Source organism: Chroicocephalus ridibundus, chromosome Z (assembly GCF_963924245.1).
Source record: "Chroicocephalus ridibundus chromosome Z, bChrRid1.1, whole genome shotgun sequence".
Taxonomy (NCBI): Eukaryota; Metazoa; Chordata; class Aves; order Charadriiformes; family Laridae; genus Chroicocephalus; species Chroicocephalus ridibundus.
Window position 1 is genome coordinate 55,277,367 of NC_086316.1, and position 27,701 is coordinate 55,305,067.

The 27,701-nt window shown below is 36.2% G+C and overlaps 1 protein-coding gene across 7 annotated transcripts in view; it reads right to left on the minus strand.

Annotated features, from left to right (window-relative positions):
* Positions 1-27,701, minus strand: part of KDM4C (lysine demethylase 4C) — a 274,028-nt gene that overhangs the window by 105,980 nt on the left and 140,347 nt on the right. For all 7 annotated transcript variants that reach the window (XR_010069128.1, XM_063320642.1, XM_063320639.1 and 4 more), the window contains 5 exons: positions 27,045-27,238; positions 24,018-24,256; positions 21,551-21,912; positions 19,074-19,185; positions 326-507 (listed from right to left, as the gene is read on the minus strand). Coding sequence is in view for 6 of the 7 variants with exons in the window: in XM_063320642.1 (XP_063176712.1) it covers positions 326-507; positions 19,074-19,185; positions 21,551-21,912; positions 24,018-24,256; positions 27,045-27,238 (1,089 nt within the window). In the remaining variant the exon portion in view is untranslated. The remainder of the gene's footprint in view (positions 1-325; positions 508-19,073; positions 19,186-21,550; positions 21,913-24,017; positions 24,257-27,044; positions 27,239-27,701) is intronic.

The window sequence follows — 27,701 nt, forward strand, 5'->3', positions numbered from 1 at the left end:
AGAGGCTCTGACGAAAAGCATTTGAAGATGGACATATGAGGAAATAGCTAAAAGATACAAACCTGTGTGGATTCACCACCTCCAAAACGACACATACAAGAACACCAGTCCTACATAAACCCTAGTAGAAGGCACACACTGTCTGCAACCAAGGATAAATGCAGGTGAGCAGAGTACCGGTTCTGATTTTAACAATACTGAGTTTATTTGCTTCTCATACAGCTCAAATGCACAAGCTTATCTTATTTCTAATTTACTGGAAATAAGTAGCTGGGCAGCTAGTTTACACTTGACCCGGAGATGGAGCTGTTAGGATCTTGCTTACCTTGTAGTATGGCATGAGAAGAGTGCAAATGGCACAGTGTGGTTCCTTTTTTGCACAAGCTGCGTTATACTCTTTTTCAGCATTGAAATTGGGTCCTCTTGTCTGCCAAAGGTAGACCAAAGGCCTGGCCCATGTCTCTGTCTCTTGAACTTCCTCTTCAGTTAAGGTAGTTTCAGGCAGTTCTTAAAGAAAAAAAAACAACTGGTTACATTGTAGCCCTGGAATGAAGACAAACAACAATGATCTGCCATGTGCACTAACAACGAAGATAAACTGATCCTGTAAGAAGTCTGTGTGTGAATACAAATGCAGAAGTCTAAAACAATTATGCATCAGGACAAGCAATACAAAAAAGTGCTTTGACACCCATGTCATGAGCTGACTGCTCCACACAGAGCATGAGAAAGTACGTCACTAGCTCTACCGTTCACAATTTCTATTAATATCCAAAACATCGCATCTCACTCTCCCACTCCTTAATTCCTCCAACCTCTACCCCATATCCTATGCATTCTGCCCTAAACTCCTTTCAGACGGAACATGTTGCACCCTGACAAGCACCACCAGACAAATCACTCCATTCACCCACAATGGCACTTCTCAACCCTTTGTGGAAACTGACACTCATTTTCCAAAGGTAAAAAGAGATCAATGTTATAGCCAGGGAGTAACAGGGAACAAGAAGATCTAAGATGTAGCTGAAGATGCATGCTGGACACCACTATGGGAAAAATTATTTGGTAATATCAGTGATCTGTTCTGGATGTTGTAAAAGTTTATTTTACTTATTAGTAGTGTTGCCATGCAGGGCTCCATAAAAATGACTTCATGAAATCAGACGCCTCGAGAGAAGCTGGGAACTAAAATCAGACTGAAACGCCACAAGAAACAGCTTATTCAATAGGAGTAATCTAAAATTGTAATCATTTTCTGTTAATAAAGATGTGGAAAAGGGAAAGCTGTGAAAAAGAGCCTGGGTGTAAAACTCTTGCCCCAGTGAAATCAATAGCAGAATTATTAATGATCCAGCTGTTAACACCAGAATTTCAGCCCAGTCACATGTTTGAGCTGGCTGGAAACCTCAAAGTATCTTCACAGGCAACCTAGAGACTTTGCCACCTGCAAAATATACAGATTATGGGGAAGGAAATGTCTTCTCATTCTAGAAAGGAAAGCACTGATGATGGGAAATGTTAATTATATTTTTCTGAATTGGGTCCTTATACACTGCTCTGATTAATGATGCTGTGGTAAAGTTTGTTCAAGTGGACAGTACTTAGTAAATCTTTCATGATCAATGAGAAGGCATGCAGGTGTCAATTAGAATAATTAAAATAATGTGACTGTAGGAAGGAAAATGTGGGAAGTTATTGAATAGAACGTTCAGACAACAAAAAAAAGGTCTATAGTAGGCAGTCCTTTTCTAATGATGTATTTAAGAAAAACTGTTTCTTTCACAAGAAGAAAATTTCAATAGATAAATGTTTAATGAAGTACATTAAGCTGAATCATCACATTCCTTCAGCCCATGACTGCCTTCCACTTTACAAAAAAGCAGAGGCTTTATGGGTCTCCTCCTAGGATAAATTGTCACACATTGCCACAAAACCACTATAAAGTTGACAGCATTTTCATTGGTGTTGATTAAAATATGGATTAAAATATTCGTCCGCAAGCAAGCCAAATGTAGCAAAAATAAATAAATATATGTAAATTTTATTTCATTTTTAATGTTTTTTTCAAGAAAACTAATATCAAACTAATATCAAGTCAATAAACATTTGCCAATAACCCAGGTAGAAGGACAAACACAAAACATCTGCAAAAAAGCTGTCACCAAGCCAACATTCAGCAGCAGAGCTTTATGGTGAATAACGTAGCTGTAAAAGAACAGCAGTGAAGAAGTAGCTGAACACAAGGAAGAAATGAAAATACAAAATGCCAGCAACACTTTTATAGCTTTCTGTATTACTTAAGTTAAAAGCTTAACTAAGCTTTTAGTTAAAAACATTCTGTCCAGCCATATTTTTTCTATTGCATGCAATTTTCCAGAACTCTAAAATTAATAGCTCTGAAATCTATGCCTCTAGTTCCATTTCTATCCATTTAAGTCTTCCCTTACAGAACAGTCTTGCAAGTGGCTTCATCTTTGCTAACTTATTTTACAAATTCTTTCTTTGACATTATTTTCTTTCAGGAGCTTATACTGCCATTATTTTAAATATTTTCAATATAGTTGTGAGCTCACATAGAATTCAGGGCTTGATTGTGCCTGATGAAGAAAACAAAGAGGAACACAAAAAGAATTGTGAAGGTTTGTAACTTACACCTTCCATATCTATTATCCACTTTGAAACTGACATCCTTTGATTCCAGCACTCATTATCACTGCTGAATAATTCTCCCAGGAGAGCTGAAGTCTTCACCCTGAGCCTCATCCTATTATGTTCGTCTTTAGTCAAAAATCTATCTTTGGATTTCCAGTCTATTCTGGATCAATTCTGAGTCAATTCTACAATGATAGCTCTGGTTCTCTCACATGGTCCTCTGGTTTTCCACTGCCTCCAGCACATTGCTGAGTTCATGACCATATTGGTTCTGCTTTTGATGAGAACAATGTTTATATCTTAATTGCATATAAACTCCACAATTGCAGTTCCTTCTTGTGTGATCTTTACAAATCCTTTCCAAACCAAGGGAGTGAAAAGAGTGCAAGAGCCAGGAATAAAGCTGGCAGTACTCTTAAAACAATTTGTTGCTTTCAAAAGCTTTGTATATATTTTCGAACCTTAGTCCAAATGAAGCCAGGGACAAAGTGTCTTATGCAGATGTACCAGACTGCATCTTCCATAACCTCCAAAAAACACTATTTTAATAAATTTTTTTTCCCCTTTACCTTACATTTTTAGAGCAACTGCTTCCAGTTACTTATTCACTAGAAGCGAATCCTCCTCATTTGCCTCTGATGTCTATATCTCCAATCATGCGTTCTATCATCTTTGAGGTATGACTGTCTTTTTAACACTCCTTACAGCAGTCTCATAGTCTCTTTGCATGAGCTTTGGCTACCAGGCTTTCTGATGTGAATCTCCTGCATATTACACCCTGCAATCTCGCACTCCTCTCTACCATAATAAGCGCAGGACAGCCAGGAAGGGAAAAATATCCCTCCTCTTTTCAGAGGGCGACTAGCTGACCCAGCACTTCTTAAAGGAATGTTACATTAACAGTATACGAAGTTAAGAATAGACAGAGTGGATGTTCTTAAGGGATACAAGCTTTGCCTAATCCTCTGTTATCACTACTGTATGGCTTGTGAATTTCAGTTCTCTTCAAGAATTACCTAGGCAACCTTAGGCTTAATTTATCATCTTTCAAGGGCTTCAGAAATATTAGTTCATCTCCTTACAATCAACATTCACCCACACACACACTGAAATTGTAAAATGTCAAAAGTAATTGATATTAAAAAAAAGAAAAGTTACAGAGTACATGTCTCCCATTACAGAATGCTGCCTTCAACAACTCTCTCACCAGGTAGAATATGCAATTTTCTATGTAAATAGTCTACATCAGTAAAACTTGAGCAGTTTCTGTTTGTGTGCTTTTTCCAAGGTGCACCAATTTCATTGACAGCAAGAATTTCCAGGTCAGCTTCCCCAGTAGTACAGATGCAGCTACCTTCCTGTTTTCCAAAAGTCAGAGAAGTTACGTGCCATGAATAAAACCTAAGAATTTGTTTATCCAAAACAGGAAACAGCTCTCAAACTGTTTGAGAGAAAGCACAGAGTATATGATCACTTGATGTAACAAACATTGCCTTCTTAGCACAATTTACAGCCTTTCTTCACTTGTCCATTTAAAAATTCCAAAGTACTATTTACGTCCCAAAAAAACCTGGAAAACTTGAGGGGGTTTTAGAAATTTTTTTGCTATTTATCCAGTACTTCTCATTTCCTCTTATTCTTTTTAAGGACTCCTTTCATTACTTACTACATAACGGAAGAGCAATCAGTGACTTAGCCTAAAATAAATTTACTTTCCTGACTCATATTGGCATGTGTAGTTTCAGGGTAGACATTCAGGTGCCTCATGTGAGCTCAGTATTTTTTTGACCAGTTATGTCTGTTAGAAGTATGGAAGTGCCCAGCACCTTCATCTGCTTCTATGCAATGGTACAAAGGACACAGGGCAACTGCAACCTCCAGTTGCCTCCATTCAAAATCCACCTTAACTGAGGATTCTTAGAGTAACAATGGAGAACAATTTGTTTTGAAAACTCTCAAAAGCTCCATTCTCATAAGTAGGCATACTTTCTACTTCAATTATGTAGCAGTGCCATTTCCCATTACTCAAAACCTGCAAAAAACATGGTGGAAGCAGCAGCTCCTACAGTGAAAGAGTCAAACATCGCCCTCCAAAAATCACACACCTACTTTACAAGACCAGTAACGTACCGTTTCATGAAGCACTATGAACATGATGTATTGGCATTTTTTTGAAAGAGCCTGAGAATGTTGTCTCAGTTCTGGTAGAGCAAGTTTTGATGAACAGTCACTTACGCAACGCTGCCAACCAACAACACTCTGAGACATTTGCCATTATTCAGCCAGATCTTCTTTGCAATAAAGTGGCCTGGCTCTAAGAGCAGCCCAAGACAGATAATCTGAAAGACTCAGGTCAACCAATGCAGTGATATGAAACACAATATATGTTTACAGAGAGGATTTTCTTTGTACAACACTTGAAATGGAGCTAGGGAATCTATCTTGACTTCTATGTCTGCTGCAACCTGGCTCAAATCACTGATGCTTCCTCACAGTTCACAGGCAGTAAGTGCATGAACAGGACTCTGTACAGGTGTGTAGCAGAAATACCTGGTGAAAATTGATCTGTCATTTGCTTTTTTCAGCTTTTCAGCATGAAACTTAGATTGAAAATTAAGAATTGATCAAGACAAAACTGAATAACGATTTCTTTATATTCTTTGATAAAGAAACGTCAAATCAACTGAAGTATAGTACAGGATACATATTGCTGTCAGAGAGTATACAAGAAAATACAGGAGTTGAACCTGCTAGCCATGACAAGGAAATTCAATGTACATTTGCAGCTCAACTGACAGCACTGTGTAAGAGATTGCAAACTCCCCAGCACAACACATAGGCGCACTGACAAATAGTCAAAGAACCATCTTTAAAGTCTTCAGTTGACGTATTCTTATTTAATCTCCATCTGAATCATGACACTCTACTTTAGACATAGTAGTTATTCCCATAGCAACAAATATTGCATCAAAAATTGAGGCCATCACTTCAGCTACAAAAATAAACATCTCTTTAGCAGAACACCTTCTCACACAACACCATGTTCAAGTGTAAATGTTATGCTTAACCTCAAATCTAAGTGCTACTTATAGGAATTCAGAATTGCTTAACAATGCAACAGAACTTTAATTACCTGATTCACTTTCTTAGAGTCAAGCTCACTCTTTTCCTGAGACAATTTGTCTCCAGAGAACTCCAGTAGATAAGACAACGTGCTCAGAGGCTAACTATACAAAGATGTATGCACTCACTCCCTACTTCGAAGTGAAACTATAAGAAGAACCATTCAGCACACTTTCTCAGGATGTATTAAAATTCCCTAACTATAAAAATACAGCAAAGGGTTTCTTTACTTTAACTGCAAAAATGAAAATCCTCTGCTTATCACATGAAGCCTTTACTATCTGGAATATGACATGCCTGAGGAATTATATGAAATAAAAATTAAATAGCCTACACTAAAATAAACCATTTTTATGTTAAAAAGGACTGTCTACACAACATCTTGCACCACATAAAAACTCAATTAACTAATTTTTTTTTAAAAGGTTAAAAAATAGGACACCGTATAAGAAAGAAAAATAAAGACTTTTACTTGCACCATTGGAAACATCTATGTAGACATGACCCCAGAAACTCATAGCTAAGGCAGAGTCGGGAAACACAGCTGGGAAACAAAAGTAAGTATCGTAGAACTTCTACAACCTATCATCCGTGTAAAGTTAAGAACATGACTAGAAGTGTGCATTTTAAAATAAACTCTAATTTCAAACCAGCCCCTACCTTTGGCAGGTGCCTTGTGTAATCAATAAGGGCCAAAAGGGACCTTCTAAGATTTGGCTCATTAACAAGGATGTGTTACTCAAAAGAAACAAATGTGAAATTATTATTCAGAGAATCAAGAATTCCCTGATGGCAGAGAACGAAACAAAAAAACCCCAAGATGCTCTTATCTTTAGACAACTTAATATGAGCTCCATACTCAATTAATATTTTCTAAGAGAGAAGAAGAAATCTTGGGCATCCCATATGCGGAAGAGGACCTACTACTAAAGTCCTTCTATTACTATTACTCCTTCATTCTGCCTAAAAACCACTGGCACTCTCCTGAAAAAACTTCTTGATGATGGAGGTATATTTTGCATGTAAATCAGGGCACTGTTCCTCTAATTTACACTTTAATGTTTCATGCATCCTGTGACCGATCAATAAACACCTGAAACTGAAGAAAGCTCAGCAGACACGCACAAGGGCTCTGTGCTTTTGAATCTCAGGGAAGAATCTAGGGAATGACTGTCCATAGTTGCTGCAAAGGAAGCCAAATTTATCTCAACATAAAAGGGAACAGAGGGTGGCCTTTGTTTTAGATAAATGGCTGTATGAGCTCAGTTGATCAGCTGATTATGTAAACATTTTTCCCCAAGTTAATCAGAAGATTACAAATGTCTTCCTGAGCCAGCCAGACCAGAGAATGGGAAGCGTGTATATGGTTCAGTCCAACACAAGAGAATAAAAACTGAACATAGAACAAAATGAACTGAAGCGACCAACAGGTTTGAGCCAACTTGAACTCACGTATTCCTTCCCAGAAAATGGTGACACAGTGAGCATATACAGACTAGTAATGAGAATCACATTTATATCGTGATCCAACTGTGTATTGCAATATACATGCTCTATGGTACTTGTTCTGTGATTTTAGTATATTGCTGTAATATTTTGCTAATGCAAAAACCAGTAAATTTGGTATTAAATACTTCTTGTGTGGGACATCTAAAAGAACATGGTCAGAGGGCATCAGACTCTGGCACAAGGAACACAGAATTCAGTTCTTTAGTACTGGTACTTAAATTGCATGTACAAGTAAAAAGACTGACTTGAGTTCTGTTATTAGAGTGTTAGGCATAAGAGTTTCCAGAAATCCAGAAATTTCCTGGATGAGATGTAAACCTTCAAAGTTGGAGCATATTTTTAAATCAAGTTCAAAGACCCTGTACTGGATACACTTTGACAATATATCCTACTTGGATTCAAACATCTTATCAATACATCATTAAATATATCACTGATTTTAGTGAGCTTTGATAACAACTATGTGGAGCAGCCTTCACACAAAGAGAGTGACATTTCTGCCTCTTATAGCCTCCCAAGGAGAGCTAATCATGCAAGCCTGTTAGCATGCACATTTTTTAAAAAATACTCTCACATGAACAAACCCTGTTTCTAGTAACTTCTGTTATGTTTCCGGCTGTAATTGTATCACATATTCATGCTGAAGTCTAAAATGGGTCAATACTAGCCCCCTCAAAAAATTATTAATGGAATGATGTAATGCAGGATATCCCTATGCATTTAAAAACATCTCCTTACTGCCACCTCGGACACTGGTCACAGTGATTTTTCCATGAACTACCAGGACATGTTTACTTCACTGCAAGTATAATGCTTTGTTGCAACATTACTTTACTAGATACAATTCATAATGAGGTTAAATATTTGGTTTGCTGAGGGGATGGAGCAATCCAAAAGAAAAGAAGGGACACTTGATGAGCCAATTAATTACTTTAAATAAATGCATAACAGGTGTTATAAATCTTACTGTATCATATTATAATTCAGTCATAGTGGTACTGATACTATAAGGTGATTAGCAATGCCAAACCCCATATTAATTCCTGCTGTCATATTTGTACCTGAAAATAATATTTATATAGGATTAATTAAACTCTGTAATGTCATTTCACATTACTAGTACCCATTTATGCAATAATTTATATGCATCTGCATCCCTTTACATGTTTAAGAAAAGTGAAACAATTCACTAAAACAAACTGTGTAGACAAAAAGAAAATTATAGCCCAGAATCTGTTTTGGTACAAAGGAAATTCCTTCTACACCAAAGTATTTATAAACCGTTATTGTGCTGCTTTCCAAGCGGGTAAGTGAATGAAATAAATGTTTTCACAAACGTTATTGGTGTAATAGTTCGTGGCAAACTTGCTCCGACTCAATGCTATTGCTCTGAATGGCTTTTGCTTACTAAGTGAACCTCAGATTCTCAGACAGAAAACATTTGGGCCATTTGCAGAATGGGCTGTTGCCAGTATTTGCTGATTTAACCCAGCAGATGTGAAAAGCCATAGATGCTAATACAGTACAATTTGCTTTTGCCAGTCTCAACAATGATTCTCCTGCTTGGGGTTATGTTCCACTAATGTTTCCTGGCTTTGTACAGCAGCATTCTCTGCTATGAAGAGCATGGCAGCATCTGTTATTTTTCAGGTAGTTGAGCATAATCTCAGCCCTGGGAGGCATTATCTATAGTTTCAAATGTCCTGGAGGAAATAATAATAATAATTAAAAAAAGTCAGGGAAAACGACTTGCAACTTCAAAACTTTATTGTTCCTGCAGCATATCAGCAAACTCAATTTCAGAAATTGTGTTTCTTTTTTTCTGATTGTCATAGATTTCATAGCAAAATATGAAAATGTAAACTTTTTTTTTCTTGTACTGTACAATAAATTTAATTTCTTTTATGGTACTGTACAGTAACAGTACTATAATGTATGTACATATTTTTGGTTAGAGAGTCTAATCACTGAATTATCAATTAATACTTCACTTCTCATAAAAATTGTATGTAAAGACAGCCATACTGAATCGGAGTTTTAAAGGCTACACCTAAATGCTCCTGGATTAAATAAGGTTTAGCTCACAAAAGAAACGAATGGGGTGCTTTATTAAAAAAAGTAAAATATCAAAAAATTGTAAAACATTAGCTGAAGCAGATCTCGGAATGTTGTAAAAGGTCAGAAAAATTCAGAGTTCAAAAAGTTTTTAAAAAGACAATTTGACAGAACTGAAAGATGCATTTAGATACTGGCATACCCTGACTTTGCTTGAGCATATCATTAAGAGTCCCATAATGAAATTCCCATTTGTTTTGTGATTGAACTGTGTATTACAATTGCTACACTTTGCTAAATGTAATTTGTATTTATATTGTGATTGAACTGTATATTACAACTGCTACAGTCTGCTAAATGTAATTTGTACTTGCACTGTGATTTAAGTGCATTGCGGTATCACTCTGCTAAATCGAAATCCCATGTAACTTCAACTAATTTCAAATAAGAAAGTTTTGTGTTATTCATGAAACTGTCCACACGTAGAATATCTAAAAGAACCTGGTCAGAGTATATTTTGTTATGATGTTAACTGGCATAGTTGACAGGATATTCCTGAGGGTGAGCAGTACCCATTAATGCAGTAATGATTACTTTGGCAAAAACATGCTTTCTGATTTGGTGTTAGTCACAAATAAGAACCTAGTAGGGAAAACCTGCATTGTGATTAAGAACAGCTAGTGGTAAGATTGGCTGCAGACAGGGCCACTACCATTTAAAAGAGGAGACAGAATTATTGCAAATACCAGCAGAGACTGGAAAAATTTCACCGGTAACTTTGAAAAGAAGGGATGGGAAAACCGTAATGGGGATTTTTCATGGACAGCAGAACAAAGCACTGATCCCATTGATGTTTAGGATGAATCTGAAAAATTGAAAGATTCTAACAAGTTGAAGAAAGGAGAGAAAAGCAGAGCTTCACAGGCTGCTGGGTACTTACTTGTGACTAGTAGTGCAGAAGTTAAAAGAGGAGAAATGAACACATAGCATGCTCAAACTAGAGTGAGAAACAGTTGCAAAAGGTAATGTAATGCATAAGCAACGTACTCAGAGAATCAAAGGAAGTTCTTCGACTCACAAGTTGCAGCCTCAAATCATGTGATGCCCATACAAGCAGGGATCATTTACTATGGTCTACTGAAATAGATCTCATTCAAGTGGTGGCCACCATCTATGTCAAGGACAATGAATGATCAGGAGATACCTGGTTTGCTACTGATCCTTTTCAGGGTGATGATTCAGGTGACACATGAGAAGAAAGTATTATGAAAGTGTTTGCTCCCGTGGCAAAAAACAAATAAACTAAGAAAGCAATGGGCCTAAACCAGTTGCAACCCACACATTCCTTCCTAGACACTACAAACATCCAGCACTGTGACAGTGAGCATATTATTACTAGAAACCAGTAATGAAATTCACATTTGTATTATGACTGAACTATATGTTGCAATTGCCACACCCTCCTAAATGTAATTTGCACTTATATTATGATTTGCTAAATCCCATGTAACTTCAACTGACTTTAAATAAGTATCAATTTTCTACTATGCACTTAATTTTCCATATGTAGAGTACCTAAAAGGATCCTATCAGACTGTACTGGAACGCAACTTTTTCCTCTAACAAATGACAAAGTAATGAAAGTCTTTTTAATTTACATGGCTATGCTATTGATAAACTAACTGATACTGAGAAAGCTCTGAGGACTCATGGCGTAGACAATCAGTTTACATAACCTGTAAAACTAATCTTACAGGACTATATAGCATTGACATTTTTTAAAACTACCATTTTATTTTGCTTACTAATTCTTGCAAAAAAATTATCCTCTACTTCTAACAGTGGACAATAGAAGTACCTCATAAATATAAGAGGTAAAAATTAATCTTTCATCCACTGAATTCCCTTAATAGCTGCACAACTTTTTTGTGAATATGAAATGAAGAATTAAGTCCTAATAGTTAAAGGTCAAATTGTCAAAGATGTCTACCAATTCTGGCTACCTAAGCTCAAACACAAGCAACAAATTCTTACTGATACTAAAAAACATGAACTACCTAGTGACTCCAGAAACACAGGTATTTATCCTGTCCAAAAACCAAGCTCAAAGGTACACCACTGATTAATCAACTGTATTTAAAATGTGGACATGAGGCCACAGAAAGGTAGATGTTCTTATAGCTATAAAAACTGCCAATTCGAAATATGTACAGCATATTTGTGTTATAATTTCCATTTTTATATATGTACATTATAGTAATTCCAGTAATTTCACTTGTCTTTACGCTGTGCAAGTTTAAAGAATAGCCACTGTATTTATAATTTAGTTCAAAGAGGCATCTCATCAAAATCAAAATAGAAAAAAAGAAAATCTACTGGAATTTACCACATAGCCTATCAGCAAAAAACGTAGCTATCAGTGCAAAACCATTACAAGAACAGACTACAGGGTAAAGACTGGCAGATATCTGCTCTCTTGAAATGCTTTAATTCACAGCATTGTAAAAGACTTATTACCAGCTGCTTTCTCCATTCCATTCCCTCACGTATTTTTTTACAGTTTTTAACGAGCAGAATTTTTACTTTGCATTCCATTTCGATTTACTTGCAGTAAATTGTACTTACCAGCTAGATGATTTGATCAGTAGCTAAAATTAGAATGGAATTTTTAGGAACATTCACATGCTTACTGATTTAGTAATGAAACACAAAAGCTTGCCATACAGTTTCAAGAGCTTACTAAAGCTCATTTAAGCTAACCAACTCCAAATACAGAATATGTATTTCAATTTACAGTTATTTCATATAATTAAGGATTACTTAAACCGATCATGTGTATCTTTATCCCAGTATTTGGTACATAGGATGTCAACAATATAAAATTAGTGTATCACAAAGGATTCAATGAAATACTTACCTTTCTCTGCATAAAAGACAAAACCATTATTTTTTTCATTACTCCTCATTATTTATTGTATTATATATTATATTATTTATATTAGAGAGCAGATTCGCCAACATACTCTGTTTTATTCCACTCTAGAGACAAAAAACAGTACCAAGAGAGGAAAAAATATTTTATCGTTACCTTATATCTCTCAGGCAGCACAAATCTAACCTATGCCAATATAACATTCCAGCACAAGTGCCTCTGGGCAAAACACAAGTGAAATTTTGAGGAACCAGGTTACTTGGATGCTTACAGTTAAGATTGTGCTGAAATTTTTCATTGAACCAAGGCCTTGGGTAGTTACTTACCTTTATAAATTAAGTATGGAAGATGCAAAACAGAAAGATTTGATCACAGGTCCAAATTCACATGACAAATCGGAGTGTAAATTGGAATTAATAGCTTCAAGCTACAGTCCCTGCACAAATCACTAAAACAAACATGCCATAAACACTCCATACACTAGACAACAATTGCATTCAACCTCCCTCAAGGATCAATTTCTTAAGTGTAATTATTTTGCACATTTAAAAAATATATATATTACAGACACTTCTCAGCCAAGAAAAAACATTTAGTAAAACCCCATTGGCATTGAAATCAAGTCACTACTGATGGTTTACAAAGCAGCTTCAGATTTTGACAAAGGCAATGATAACACTATGGGCTGCTTTTTTTTTTTTTTTTTTAATTTGGGAAAAAAAATAATTACTACTATGTTATCTTGGGACTAGGATAATTTATTAGCCCGTCCTCTGTACTAATATCTCAGGAAACTAATCCTTGTTAAATGCAAGTCATACATTTTTTGTGTTTCTCTTTGGACCGTAATTATAGAAAGCGAAGCTCAACTCCAGAAGATAATCTACAGAAGAGACATGTGTCCCTTTGGCAAATTTCATATCAAGTTTGCTTACTGGCTCCATAGCTACCCTTGAGAAGGCTACTGAGAGGCTGCACTAATGCAGCAGGAACACTATTTTCATTTTGACACACTTGGTAATGAGAAATTATACATACCCCTGTATCTAAGACTGCAGTTCTATCCGCTCCTTTAAGAGGTAAAATATTATATTTTAAAGCTAAGAAAGCTGCACAATTGAAGTTGTAAGGTCCATCTAGAGGACAATGAGTTTTTATGATCACTACATTTACCACTGTCCAGCAAATGAGGCATAAATACTAGAGGAACTGGTTTGTTCTCCCCTCTTGAATCAAAATAATGGCTACTCTTAGGTCCTGACATTTGTAGGTGTCCACTCAAAAAGGCAGACAAGCTCTGCTTGTGAAAGATGACAAGGGACAAGAGCCGCCAGTGGCAATAATCAGAGTTGTCAGTTCTTGCCATTTCTGGAGATCAGCTGCGAGCCCACAAAGCTGACATGAGTACTGGGCATTTAGGAAAAGCTTATATTTGACCTGTCAATACCTCCCTTTACTAAATACCTGCTAAAGATTCTACCGCAATTTTGTAAAGTTTTTTTGAGTCTTCAGGATACCACATGCTACGTAAGTGCTAGCCCTTTTTCTTAAATATAATAATGAAATCTTGAAAATGGAATTTAAACAAATCAGAAGCAATGCAGCTACCAGAGGAAAGGAGAGAAAACACGTTTGTCTAGCACAGCGATACCGCTGCAAGTGGTAGATAGTGCCGGTCTCCTCCAATGCTAGATGATGAAGTATGAAAAATGCAAATTCCGTACTTGATTAACTCATACTCACACAAAAGCAAGAAGTAAAACTCCATTCAAAAACCAGATTAATACAGTATGGGAGCAAAAGCAATACTACAAATTGCAATACTAATGTGGCAAAAATAAACACGCCTCTGTCAATTGGTTAAACAAATTCTTCTCTACTTCCTAAGTCACACCAAAAAAAAAAAAGTTAACATTTCTTCCTGAAATAAGTAAGAATCTTCAAGCAGAATCTGGCATTTTAAGCTCTGAAGCAAAAGAATCCTAATTGCATCTACAAGTGTAATTTTCCCCTATTTCAGCATGCTTAACCTATATATGACATTGCTGAACATGCCTTATATGGCTTGACTACTGGTATCAGTTCAAGCACATCTCATAAAATGCTGAGAGTGAACGTAAAAAATGAAGAAGCTTTATTTTATGTCACAGCAGAAGGAAAACTACAGCTGTAAAACTTGCAATTTTCACTAATCAAACTCTTGTCCAAGCAACTCTTTCGATTCACAGTAGTCTTCTGTTTCCTTATTTTACAAAGTAATGAAAGCAAAATTACTTTGAACTTCTTAATTGTATTTAAAACACTAAAAGCTGTATACAAATAAACCCATACTGAATTCAACCTATACACTATTATTATATCATTTAGGGTGATGGGAAATTTTAGTCTACTTGAATCTAAGAACAGTTTCTAATGTTGCATGCCCAAATATTGCTGGAAAGAAATCTGTGGGACCAATCAATGTGCATCCAAAGTCAGTATGCTTTCTCCTTCTGCTGAATTTGCTTTTTTATTGCTTAAGCGAGCAGAACTACAACTTAAATACAAAAGAATAATATTACCACAAGCTAACATACTGCACTGAGCATAAGACCAAGGTTCATTACATAAAAGTTATTAGTATTTTGAGTGTGAGATACAGCTCACACTGTACTGCTGCACTTATTTTTCTAAACTGGCAGCCTGAGCTATAATTTCTGGACTGATTCCCCACCGGCCAGTATTTCTCATTGCTCAGACCTTTAGGCATTAATTCCACAAAAGCAATCATAATAAGGGAGACTCAAAAGTCAGACATACATAAGGAAAGTCTTCAGGGAGAGTAAAAAATAAAGTAACAACATCAAGCCACAAAGAAACGATTAACCCAATCATTTTTCTGTAGATGAAACACTCAGATCATAAAGAAACATACACATAACGAAGCATATGCAGTGATAAAAAGAAAACAAAAAATTCGATGTCCAAGCGATCCTGTGCAAAAACTAAATTTCTGCTGAAGAATTCTGTCTTAATAGTCTCAGCTAAAATTTAAGCACGCTGTTAAATATGATAGTATTCTATTTGCAAAATTATGATTCTGAAATGGCTGACAGTGTCAAAGAATGCTGCCTTCATATTATTAACAGCCTCTGATCACCTCTATCCACAGAAAGTTCCTAATAGAACCCTAGTATCTGAAGGACTTCAAATATATTAATTTGAATGTAAATTATCTGTATTAGAAATGGCTACAGACTACGCAACTTGTGGAAAGTGACGTGACTTGCATTTGAACTACAAAACCCCGATTTCTTAATTTTTCCTAACAGCACTAGCCCCTATCATCTTCTTCCTCCATTTGGTTTAAATTTATGATTTTACTGGACCCAGATAAATTAAAATATAAACTAATGTATCAATAAGCAAATCCTCCTTGTAAAGGATCAGATGAACTCGAAAGTTATGGTACCAAGACACTATAGTATCATAGCCATTACCGGTAACATTTTTATTGAAAAAACATAGAGAACAAGAACTGAGTTAAGTATGCTTACTGAATTTCACTTCTGGTAACTACAGAGTAGGATGAAGCACCTTCATAAAGGGGAGCATAGCCATTAGTACATTGATACTGATTACTCCCCTGATACGAGACAACAAACATTCTTGAAAATGATCAGAAAAATCTCCTTTGACTAGCATTCATCTAGACACAGATCTTCAACTCGCCTGCCAGCCTGTGCCAGGAAAGCCACTGAGGCTTCAGTTTGCCAGTCTCCCTCAGCAGTTCTTTAGTCTCTGTCTTGGATGTAAACGTTCTGCTCACCCAAAAGCTATTGTCTCTCTTCTGGTGTTCTCACAAAAGCATGCTGATAAATTAGATCGCAATGAGAAACAGACGCATGAAAATAATACCAAATTCCAGTTCCAGCTAGGAAATACCAATAACTGTCATGTCTAATAAAACTCTTAATTATTTGCTTCAATCAACAAGCAGACTGGTGCTTAATAGCTACTTGGGATGATTCTAAGACAACGTTTTCTTTCCTAACAAAAACATACCTTTATCTACCAGAAGGACAACCATCATGTAAAGAGGAAAGACTGGAAGGTATATGACTTCTTGTTGGGATGCTGCTACTTTCACATAAAATTAAGACACCAGTACACTGACAAAGTACTGGGTAAAACAGCAAATAAATAGCAGAATCCTTGAGATTAACAAACCAGTGTCATCATGTCACCACCTAGCCAGATTATATCATACACAATCCTTGCTTAAATAGGAATTTTACACTATGTTTTAACCATAAAGTTGAAAAAGCATCAACAGGCAAAAAGAATATAATCTCTAATTAAAAAAGAGCAATTTCACTGCAACCTACCACATATTTAAATCTTTAATTACTTTACTAGATGAATCTTAATATTAATATCATCCTTTTTGTTCAAATTACCATAACACTTTCTGAAATACGCTCTGTCTAGCCCTCAAGGTATCCAAACATACCCATATATGATACAGATCATGGGCCTAGGCTGTCTTTAATTTTCAGAAAGATGCTTAACAGCTAATTGAAGTATCATGCCTGGCAAAACTGAGGCTCAGATAAAAAAGAAAGACACAGAGAGAGAGAGAGAGCACGAGCATGGCTTTCTCAAACTAGTGAGATGGAAGAAACAAATCAATGACTAAGTGTGGAACAAGGAGGGAGATGTATTGATGAGGGACCAGTTAAAACTAGAGCACCCAGCTCAACAGTGCCCAAATTGGTGCTAACTGAACGCATAATATGGCCAAATTACGAGAAGAAGAATCAATTAGCACGCATGCTGTCTGTCTCTGAAGTCAGGAAAGCTTATCTGTAGCTGTAAGAAACAGCTACTGTTGACTAGAGGTAATAACTGAGGGAAAAAAAAGATCAGGAAGCCCAGGAAGACTCTTGTATCACCTAAAGTATAAAATAAGAGCTCCAAAAAAAATGCAGATACAAAGTGCAGGTAAACACTGAAGCGTACAGCAATGCGGGACTCAGACTTGTAGCTGCAGACGCAGTATGAGCTCCATTCTGCACTACACAGAGTATCAGTGTTTAAGCAAGTGTGAGGACCAACCTCCAGTTCTGCTAACTGAAGAGATTCTGGAGAATAGTACCTGAAAAACCTGTGCAACACAGAACTAAAATGCTAGGAAAAAGGAATGCATTTGTTTTTCATTTTGATGGATAGTTTCGATGCACAGTTCGATAAGCTTCACAAGCCATGTTTGATAGAATAAAGTAGCTTTATTCATCAACTTTGGCTGGCCGTATATGTGATTGCTGGGTAAAGCAGATTTACTTTTTCTATTTACTTCAGAGAAGCAAATCCCTATCTTGGGTAAACTTCTTAGTTTTTGTAGCCTGTCTGCACAAGACGGTGGCTCTCTAAATTAAAGCACACAAGTAAGCTCCCAGAAAAAGCATCTGAGAAGTTCTGGGTATTGTTTTAATTTTTTTGATCACTGTGGTATCTGGTTACAGAGCATTAAATTTCATGGCTGCAGAATTATTTACTTATTTATCTTGTGTAGAACTCTGTTCTATATATCATGGATATTTATGGTCATGCTCCTTTTTCTTTACTTTACTATTTCTACTTTACTCTATTGCTTGAAGCGCCTGAAGGTACCATATAGTATACAGTAACATGCATATCTGCAATCTATAGTGAAGATCTGTACAAGCATATTCAAAATGACTGCCTAACAGTATGCTTCTTATTTATGCAATTAAGTTAAACAATGGAATTTTGTGGTCAGTACTCAGCATTAACATAAAAATAATAAAAAAAAAAATCACTTAAAGTACCCAAATGCCAAAGCAGAAGCCCAGCCTTACACATTCCCAGGAAGGCCATTTACCATGCTTCCAGTTGCTTTGTGCCGCTTAAAAGTAAGTGGAAAACTGCTCTAAGAACACTTCTCAATAATTGTTCAGCTGGGGAAACAGAGAGGAGACCTTTTGCTGCTTTCTAGTACACAAAGGTCGTTTTCATTATGTCTAAAAAGAGAGCCACGTTTTTCCACCTCTTTTTGTGTTTGTGAAAATATGGTAGTAACTTTTAACATCTTGCACACTATTCACTACTTGCAAACCTGCATGCTACTTTGATACAGTTAGAACCATATACAGAGGTGTGAGGCGTGTAGATGACATACGCATCAAAATCAGCTTTTAAATTACTATTTTAAATCAATAACTTAAAATTGATTTACCAAAACTACAGGGAGAGAGATGTTCACCCTTTCCATATGAAACTAAGCAAAAGCTTGGAAATCAAGATATATGTAAATACTCTTGATAAGTTTTTGATGATACCCAGAAGTACAGTAGATTAAGACACTGACTCCCAAATGTCCAACGTCTACCACAAAACAGACAAAAAGGATAAAGACGCTTTAAAACAGTATAGGGGACTACTGCTTACACCTAAGAACCATATTCAAAGTATTCTTATGCCACTTTAATCTATGCTTACACAATTAAAACTTTCTCTTAAACACAATTGCTCTAAGTTCTAATAAGGAATACTTGACAGGTGAATATACATGTTTTAAATGACATCATACTGTTCAAAGCTTTTTGCAAAGACAGATCCAGTGTTTTTAGAAGAATTTGTGTGAAAATAGGCAAAAAGCACATGACCTGTCTGGGTTCGGAGCCCTCACTGTTTATATTTCCCATGCAGAAAGAAATTATTTCATCTTGGTTGTTCTTCCAAATGCCTATATATGTGGTCTCATAAAACATCATCAGAAAAATGCATTAAATACACTCACCTTCATCACTAGTTGCTTGCTGTTTAACAAAAGTCATTGGAGATCTAGCTGGGGGTTTATTTAGTGGATGACGCCAACTCTTAGATATTTTCTTTTTTTCAGCTTCCAGTGACTGAAAAGGGAAAAACACAACGAATTTAGAATGTAATTCTGCAAGGTTAATTTTGATGAACAAAAACATTCTTCTGTAAATAAGCACAGATGTCAATTCTATAAATACTATCAGGGTACTTGAAACACCTTTAGTCTGCCAACTACAACACTGCACTTCAGGGCATGCTCCAGTGGCAGAGACTGTAGGTGGTTTGGCTGGACTCGATGATCTCAAAGGTCCTTTCCAACCATGAAGATTCTATGATTCTATAATTTTTCTCTAATTCAGAACATATACTTTAATTAAAAAAGAGCGATCCGTGTCAAACACAAATGGTTTGTGGTATATGTTACTGCAGCCCTTCCCAAATTACAGACCATAAATCCTGGTTTGCTCGGGTGATGGCTGAGAGGAAGAACAGAGAGCGTAAAATTCCTGAGGAAGTAAAACAATGACCTGGAGTCCTGATACGCGATTAACATGTTGATCTGGGATATGAGAAAATTCCTTCTTCTCTCAAGCACCCTTATGTACATTCAGCTTGAAGTTCTCTAAGATTTAAGAACTCAGGCCAATGCTAGAAACTCTAGAAGTGCAGCTTTCACAACAGCAGATTTGAGTGCCGGTGGGGGAAATCACAAATTCAATCAGCTGCTGATGTTATCTGTAGGTTCAGGAACAGAGGACGGGCAAGCACACTGGCAGAAAGGTGTGGAGGACAGAGTCTCACACCGTTCCTATGGACCACAGCACTCTGCTCCTCAACGCCCTGAGTCTAACCTAACAGGTTACACACGTCCCTTGACTGATTTGAGGGTTGAAAATTACTACTATAGAATGGGGAGTAAGCTACAAAACATCATATTTACTGTGATAAGCAGAGGGAGGAAGATGTGGTTAAAGCACAGAACAGGGTTATGATCTAGAAAAAGTTACCAACTAAGTAAAAAGGGAAAGAAGATCAGACTTTTTAATTGCATCTGTACAACTTGCTTCTTCACTCATTATGAAACAGAAAGAAAGAGTATTCAATTATACTGGAGAATATCTAAAACCTCATATATAAATGGCTGAAAGGCACAGAAAGAGATAAATATAATCTCTAATACATTATGATTAAAACACTGAGATGTTTATAGTGCTCTTTATTATTACAGTGGAAGGGCTGGAGCTAAGATTATTAAAATTCACAACATTGCAAAAAAATCATTAGTGAACAGTTTATGTCTTTGAAAGGGTCAGCATGATTTTACTTTGTCTTCTAAAACATATTTCCCACTAAGTCTGGCAATCTGGCAGTGGATTTCCTGCTCTCTCTCTGCCAAACTGGGATTTAACTCACAACTCGGAAAGCTACTGTGACTACCATCACAGCTTAATTTTTCATTATGCTTCCCAAAGTCAAAGCTGCCCACCCTTCATAGCAGAACAGCAAGAGTAAATACAGACTGTAAGTTTGTAGGTGCCCCAATGAGAAAACATTACTAAACTTACTATTTAAAAATTTAAAAATATATTCCTTTTATTAGGGGGATCATCTCCTTCAAGTGTTTCCTTAAGGTTTGTAGCCAATTTCCAAAGTCCAAGAAAAGCAAGTTTGAGACCCTGAAATCATACTGTCTGTATTATCCTGCTATAGCCAAAGATTCACTTTCACCAACTCCAATACTACGGGACACAGTTTCAAGTACAGCAAGGAAGTCCATAAGATTTCATAAACTATGTGACATAATGTAATAGAATGAAAGCAAACTTTGTTTCCACCTAACTCAATGCAGAGATGCTCCTCAGCTTTGATTTATCCACTTCTTCATTCAAGGACGTCAGTCCAAATATAAATTACTATGTGCTTCCGCAATGTTAAGTTCTGTCCTTGGACAGTAAGTACCTCAGAATCAACCTACACTGCTGACATTTTACCAGCATACTGTTAACTCTCCTTAAGATTCAGTCAAAACAGCCATTTTTTGAAACGCAAATACATGATACCAAATACAGCACTCAACTCTAATAATTTCAATTTCATGTCAACAGCCATAATTAAAGCTGATAGCCTTGATCATACTGGCAGGCAGCAAACATGGGAACAGCTTGAGAGTAGTTGCTGACAGTTCAGATTCACAGATATAAAGTGAAATTACTAAATATCTAAAATCAGAGGGAAAATATGTCAACAAGCAAGCTCCAGAAACATGCTGCTTTTGAATCCAAATTCCCACTCTTGCCTGAACACTTCAAAACATGTTCAAATTAGCATCTGATTAAAATCGTGCATATTCTTAAGTGCTTTAATATGGATATCAGGTCTCATTAGAAACATGTTCCTTCACATTTCATTAAATCTGGAATATATTACTATAACGATGTAATTTGCTTCACATACACTGGATGTTTCCATGCCATCTTCTTCATCCTTCTTTACAACAGGCAGTTCTCTATGTTCCAAGCTATCTCCACAGCTTTCTAGGTCGCTGACATCATCCTCTATCGAGACATTTTCCTCGTTATTTGGTTTTTCTGCTTCAGAAGCATGTCCCTCTGACTTATGGTATGGTACTGATGAAACAGACTGATTCTGAGATTTCAAACTCTCTTCTTTGCTACAGTTATCAGAAGCAAGCATGGAGGCCACAGAACCTTCACACGTAAAGAAAGGATGACTGGAATCTGTCCTGTCCTCATCTTCCATTTTTGTTTTCTCTAGTACAGGAATAGGGCTTGAAAATGAGTCTGAATGGATGCTTCCTAAAGATGAAGAATATGATTTGTTAATAAAACTCACTTTATATTATTGTATTTTATTTCACAACAATCTGAGTTATGCAAACTTAAAGCATGGTTCCTCATTTAGAAATCATACAGAAAAGCATCTGGTAGAAGAACATACACCAATGTGGAGTATGGGTTTGATCAAAGAATAAATTAAATGTAAATGTTTTGAGTTTAGAGTGTGAAATATAGTTTTAATCATTTGATCGGTACTTTGTATTTGAATTACAACAGGTCTTCATGTCATTCAACATGATCAATATTCATGTAGCTTGTTTACTCTGACAGCCCACAAGAACTTTGACTAGTTGGAAAAAAATAATAGAAAAGGTTGGTATATTGAACTTTATACCCTGCATTTATATCCTATTACGCCCGTTTTAAAAATGAAAATAAACAAAGACTAATGGTTTATAATTAGGAAAACATATTTCAAATAGATAACAAGAATATTTTGAAAACAACAGCACCGGTCTAAAAATGAAAAGCAATTAGCATCATTTTATATTTCATCAATTAGCATAATTTTATATTTCAGTGATGCTGAAGGGTGAAATTGTGTGGATTTTACTTTATTAAAATTCTTCATCTGCTGATGCTTGCATGGGATAGACAGAACAACGGGTTAGACAGGTGACCCAAAAAACACGTTCTGGAAGAACTCTATGGTACACACCACAGTGAATTTTGATTCAGCAGCACATCCAAGGCATTATTCTTTCTCTACAATGGTTATTTGAACTTGTTTTTGTAAAAAGTTCCCTTTTCAGGTCAAATGCATATAAAGTTTAGTAATACAAAGCCCATCCAGCACTAAAACGTAATCTCTGGGTATGACGAGTACTGCCTCAACTGAGCATAATGGACATACTAGCCAGACATAATGCAGGACAAATGACCATCTCCAATGTGAGTACTGGAGCTTCCACCACCATATCTAAACAAGGTCCTTTTCCCTGCGAAGGTCCTGGCACCACTCTTTAATAGCACAAAGGAAAGAGGACAGCACTCCACTCTTCTCTGCTTTTCCTTCCCTTGTCAATGAACACAGACTGGCTGCTGACTAACTACTTGTTTCTCAGTGGTCATGAACACTCCAAACCTCTATTAGAAGTTGGGGGAGGAGTAAAGGAATAACACCATTAGAAAAAAAATATCATTAGAACAGACCATAAAAGGCTTTGATAGAGCACCAACTAATTTGTACACAGAAATTTCTAAGTCTCTATATTGAAATACTAACTTTGTTATCTTTATGTGGATCAACCCTGGTGTTTACCATGTGCGAATAACCATTAACATAACCATTAATATTCACAAGCAGGGTAATACTCTCCATTTGTAATTTCCAAGTAAATTTTCAGTATCACTATAAAACCAACGGGAATGCTCACAAACTTAAAGTTAAAATTGCAGTTTGTCTTTCTGAACGGGAATGTGAAACTACACCTGAACTACAACGGAATGTGAAACAGATGAAATTAAGGCCAGAAAAGACCAAGTTTATTAGTAAAAAATAGCTGTGGGGAAAAAAGAACCATCTTTGGCTTGACAAGGCCTTTATAACTTACATTGTCACACAGCTCAACAGGAAGTGACAAGAAATCTGCAGTCTCAAGATAGAGCATTTTTGTGCACAAGTATAGACCACTTCTAATATGTAGTATTCTTCATATATATATATATATATGCATACTACATATATAGAAAGAGCATACTACAAGCATATATGTTCTGTACTGTTTGCATAAGTGTTAAGACATTCTGTTTCATTTCTGTATCTAAAAAATTTTGCTGTAAAACCTGTAAGTCCATTGAAGAAATACAATTTACAAAATCTCGTTCTTTTTGCCCCTTTAAAAAACACTTTATTAAAACAGTTTAGGTGAAATTACTCTCAGACCAGAATATTAATTTTGTCATTTTCTCACTCTTACTGAGTATCAGTCTTCTCTGCATAACTTCGTAAGTATTTTAGTATGCTACTTAGGATAATCCTATGCTTTAACATCCACTGATGTGGCATTAGAGTATCAACAGCCTACAACTTACATGTGAAACACAATCAGTCCTTATCTCACCTGCAACCTTGACATTATCCAATAAATGTTGATCCAGGTGCATTCTACTACTGTTTTCTTCTTCCCCAGAAGGCACTCCTGTGTTTACCAGTCTCACTTTTTTTCCAGGTTCTTCACTGACCTTGAAGCCATCACTAGCTGCTTCAGTCGTTATGATTTCTGCACCAGCTACCATAGCAGATACTCTCTTGTCCTCTGGAGTTTTAAGCTTTTTAGATCGGGATCTGGTGTGCTGGAAGCTGTTATAAGAGATATTGCTGTCAGAGTAGAATGTCTGTCTTGGATAAGATAAAACGTCTACCAATATATATGTCCCTTTCACCTGCTTAAAGTGGTTAGAAACTGACAATTTTTCATCTTTTTGTGTTGAGATAGTGTTTACAATTTATTAAGTGATAGATTAACAATTGATTCGATTTAACCTTCTCATCTTTTATCACCATTCTGTGGCAAAGTTATTAAATTGTAAAAGTAAAATAACCTTAAGTAACTATTACTTAACCAGCATACAAACCAGCTTTTTAATTAATCGTTCTTTTAAACCTGAAAGAGAATAACCCCTATAAAAGTAACAAAGACAAAACATTCTCAGTTGCCCTAAAATCAGGTGGTGTTTCTAAACCCCAATTTCTAAACCCCAACACTAGTCTGAAACACCTTGTACAATCATATCTGTTTAGTTTTTATATGACTTTTTACACAAACAACAAGCATCTGAAAGAAGAAAAAATTCTGATCACCAAATATTTTAAATGACTACAATATCAAGCAATACGTTTCATAATGCTGTGTAAAAAATAAACTTGGAATTAAATTTTCAGCAGAAAGTTTTGCACCCTCAGAAGTAGAAGCAAGAGGCTTAAAGCAGGAGAAATGGCCCCCTCTGTCAGAAACTGGTTTTTAATTTATGTGCTCATGATAAAAGTAACAGGAGATTAGTTCAGTTTCAAATTCAGTTATGTGACATGGGAGGAGATTTTTATGCGCTTCATCACACATCAGGTTTCAAAACTCATAACACCCTAGCGGTGAAAGCGCAACTATGGCAGGTAAACCATGAGTTTTACAAAGGTCTTGGATCATAGAGTACAGACAACTCCAGAAAAACATTTTACTACCCCTTAAATTTTACCGTATGTCCACAACGTATATCTTTCAACACTCTCTCTATAAAATAGTAATTTCCAGAAAATTCGTGAAGTATGAGACGCCCATCAGTTCACATTGTAATGTAACAACAAGTATTATTACTGTTTACATGCAGCCATTAGATGTTCTATTTTAGCAAAGTATTTCAGCCATAAATGTCAGAATTAAGCTCTCCCTGTCACTATATTCATGAAGATTTCCATAAATGGTATTTCTATTTTCACTCTTCTGGAACTTATATTATTCCCATAATCAAAATGACGACAATTTCAATCGACACATTACACTAGAAATGAAGCTGAATAAACATTTTATCCTCCCTTTGCAATACACATTGTTACCATGCCTGAACGAAAGCCAACTCAAGAATTAAACAGCATTGGGATTGTGTTTATTAGCTTAGCTAAGTGCGTGAAATCAGCTCATGTGTTCCTATGATAAAACTTTCAACACTATTATTATGAAGTCTTTGGTTTTAGTTAAAAGTGGCTACCCATAAGGGTACAACCAAATGAACCACTAATGGTCCAAGGGTGAACTGGCAGTAATGCTATACAAGACACACAGTGAAATTTACCACAATGCAAAATGGCATTCAACTAGCTAAACAACAGAATTACTCCCTCTGTGTGTCTGGGTCAACATTATACATACTATGCATATACTAACAAATTGGCTGTCCAGCTGCTTCACCAGTTGTCTGCAAGAACTGATTCTACCCACAAACTGTTCTTACCCAGAACAAACCCAATGTTACATTTCTTATCTATGATGTTCCACTACAGTGGCAATTGTTCCTCTCTTTTGCAGGTTGACTTTCCTACCATTTTCCCCAAGAAATACATTAACTTACAAAGAAAATGAGGAAATTCAGTATAAGAGCAAGTTAAAGAAGTAATTATATTGTAAAATTATTTAAAGGAGGAAAAAGATCTTGAAAAATTCAGTATTATCTTTAGCCCACCAAGCTGCTCTCCGCATAAGCAGATACCAATAAAACTGCCCACCACAGGCTAGAAATTAAGTAGATCTTAATTAGATAACGAAGAAGAAAATCCATAAAAACCCTGCTAAGTAAGACAGGAAAGCATTAGTGAACAAAAAGTGTTTGTGCAATGCAAACAAAAACCAGAATCACAGACAGGATGCACACTAGGAAAACAGACCCAGCTATGAAACTGCTTTAATAGGTCAAAGCTCTGATAGCTTCAGTGACAAGCTGAGAAATGTTTTTCTCCTAACTTTCTTAGTGGTGCCAGCACCAATAACTGCAATTTAGGCCTGCCTAATGCTAAATTACAATCTGTAATTGACCTGTGGTACACACAGAGAGGTTTCGGCTACAGCACTGTGACCGCGTGCCGGAGAGGCAGTGATACCTCTTTGGAGGTAGATGGCAGTAAGGGCTAGAACTATTGCTAGAGCCTTCACACAGCTGTTGGGATCCTGCCACAGCTTATGGTAAGTTTTTCCAACTTAATCTTTACCTCAGCTCTTAGGAGACTTCTCCCTTGTCTTTTGGTTACAGATGTCACTAGAAACAGCGGCAACCATTCATACCTTGAAAATTTTAATGGAATAGTTCCTACTAAAGAAAGATTCTACATACCACACTGGAATGCATTTTGATGCTCTCTATAGTCATTAACTGCAGCTATACACGTAACTTGTAAGTTGAATTAATTTTTCATAGTCACTCTGAAAAGATGACTTGCTTGTCCCCAGGTTCGTCTTAATACAGAAAACAGAAAAACAAGCTTCGTCTAAAGAAAATAAATCGAAATAAAACTTAAGAGAAAGTGGTAAAAAAAAAGAAACAAAAAGGAAACTGAGATCATACTGAAGACGATTAAGTGGAAGACAAAGAAACATAAATACCCCTTGGGAAAGTTCTTTGTTTTCTTTCTTCTCTGTAGCCAGGCCTTTACTTCGGGTGTTGATTCAGGAGTTGGTTTTGTATGGTCAATGGTGTATAAATCCTTGCCTTGTTTCCACAGCTGGTACCTGTCTGGTTGAAACTTCCTCACAAAGACATCCATGGATATTGTCACCATGTCTTTCCTACAAGTGCACTGCAAGAGAAGACAGGAATTTATAAGTGACAAGTAATGGAATCATGCCATAGTTTGCAGTAAACAAAGTCCAAAATAAAAATCTCACATGTGAAACCAACTCTATTTTAATCAAAATTTTTCACTTTTCCCTCTTCCTCACTTCTTTGGGGGAGTAAGGATGATTTCAAGAGAAAAAACTATCTGAACAAATATCACACACTAGGATTCCACAAGGTACTTAGGGGCACTCCACTGTCTAACTAACTCCTACAGATTAAGACAAAAAAGAAACTATAGCATTTCTTTTTGCTCTATTAGCTATTCTTGATAGTTTTAAGCATAGCATCACGTTGAATCCAGAGACTGCATGTATCTTCAATGGCATTACAATTTTCTTTTTAAAAATAACTCAGGTAGTATCCAACTGACCCAAACGTCTTTACAGGCATATACTACACAAACATAAAAGTCCTAGCTTTTA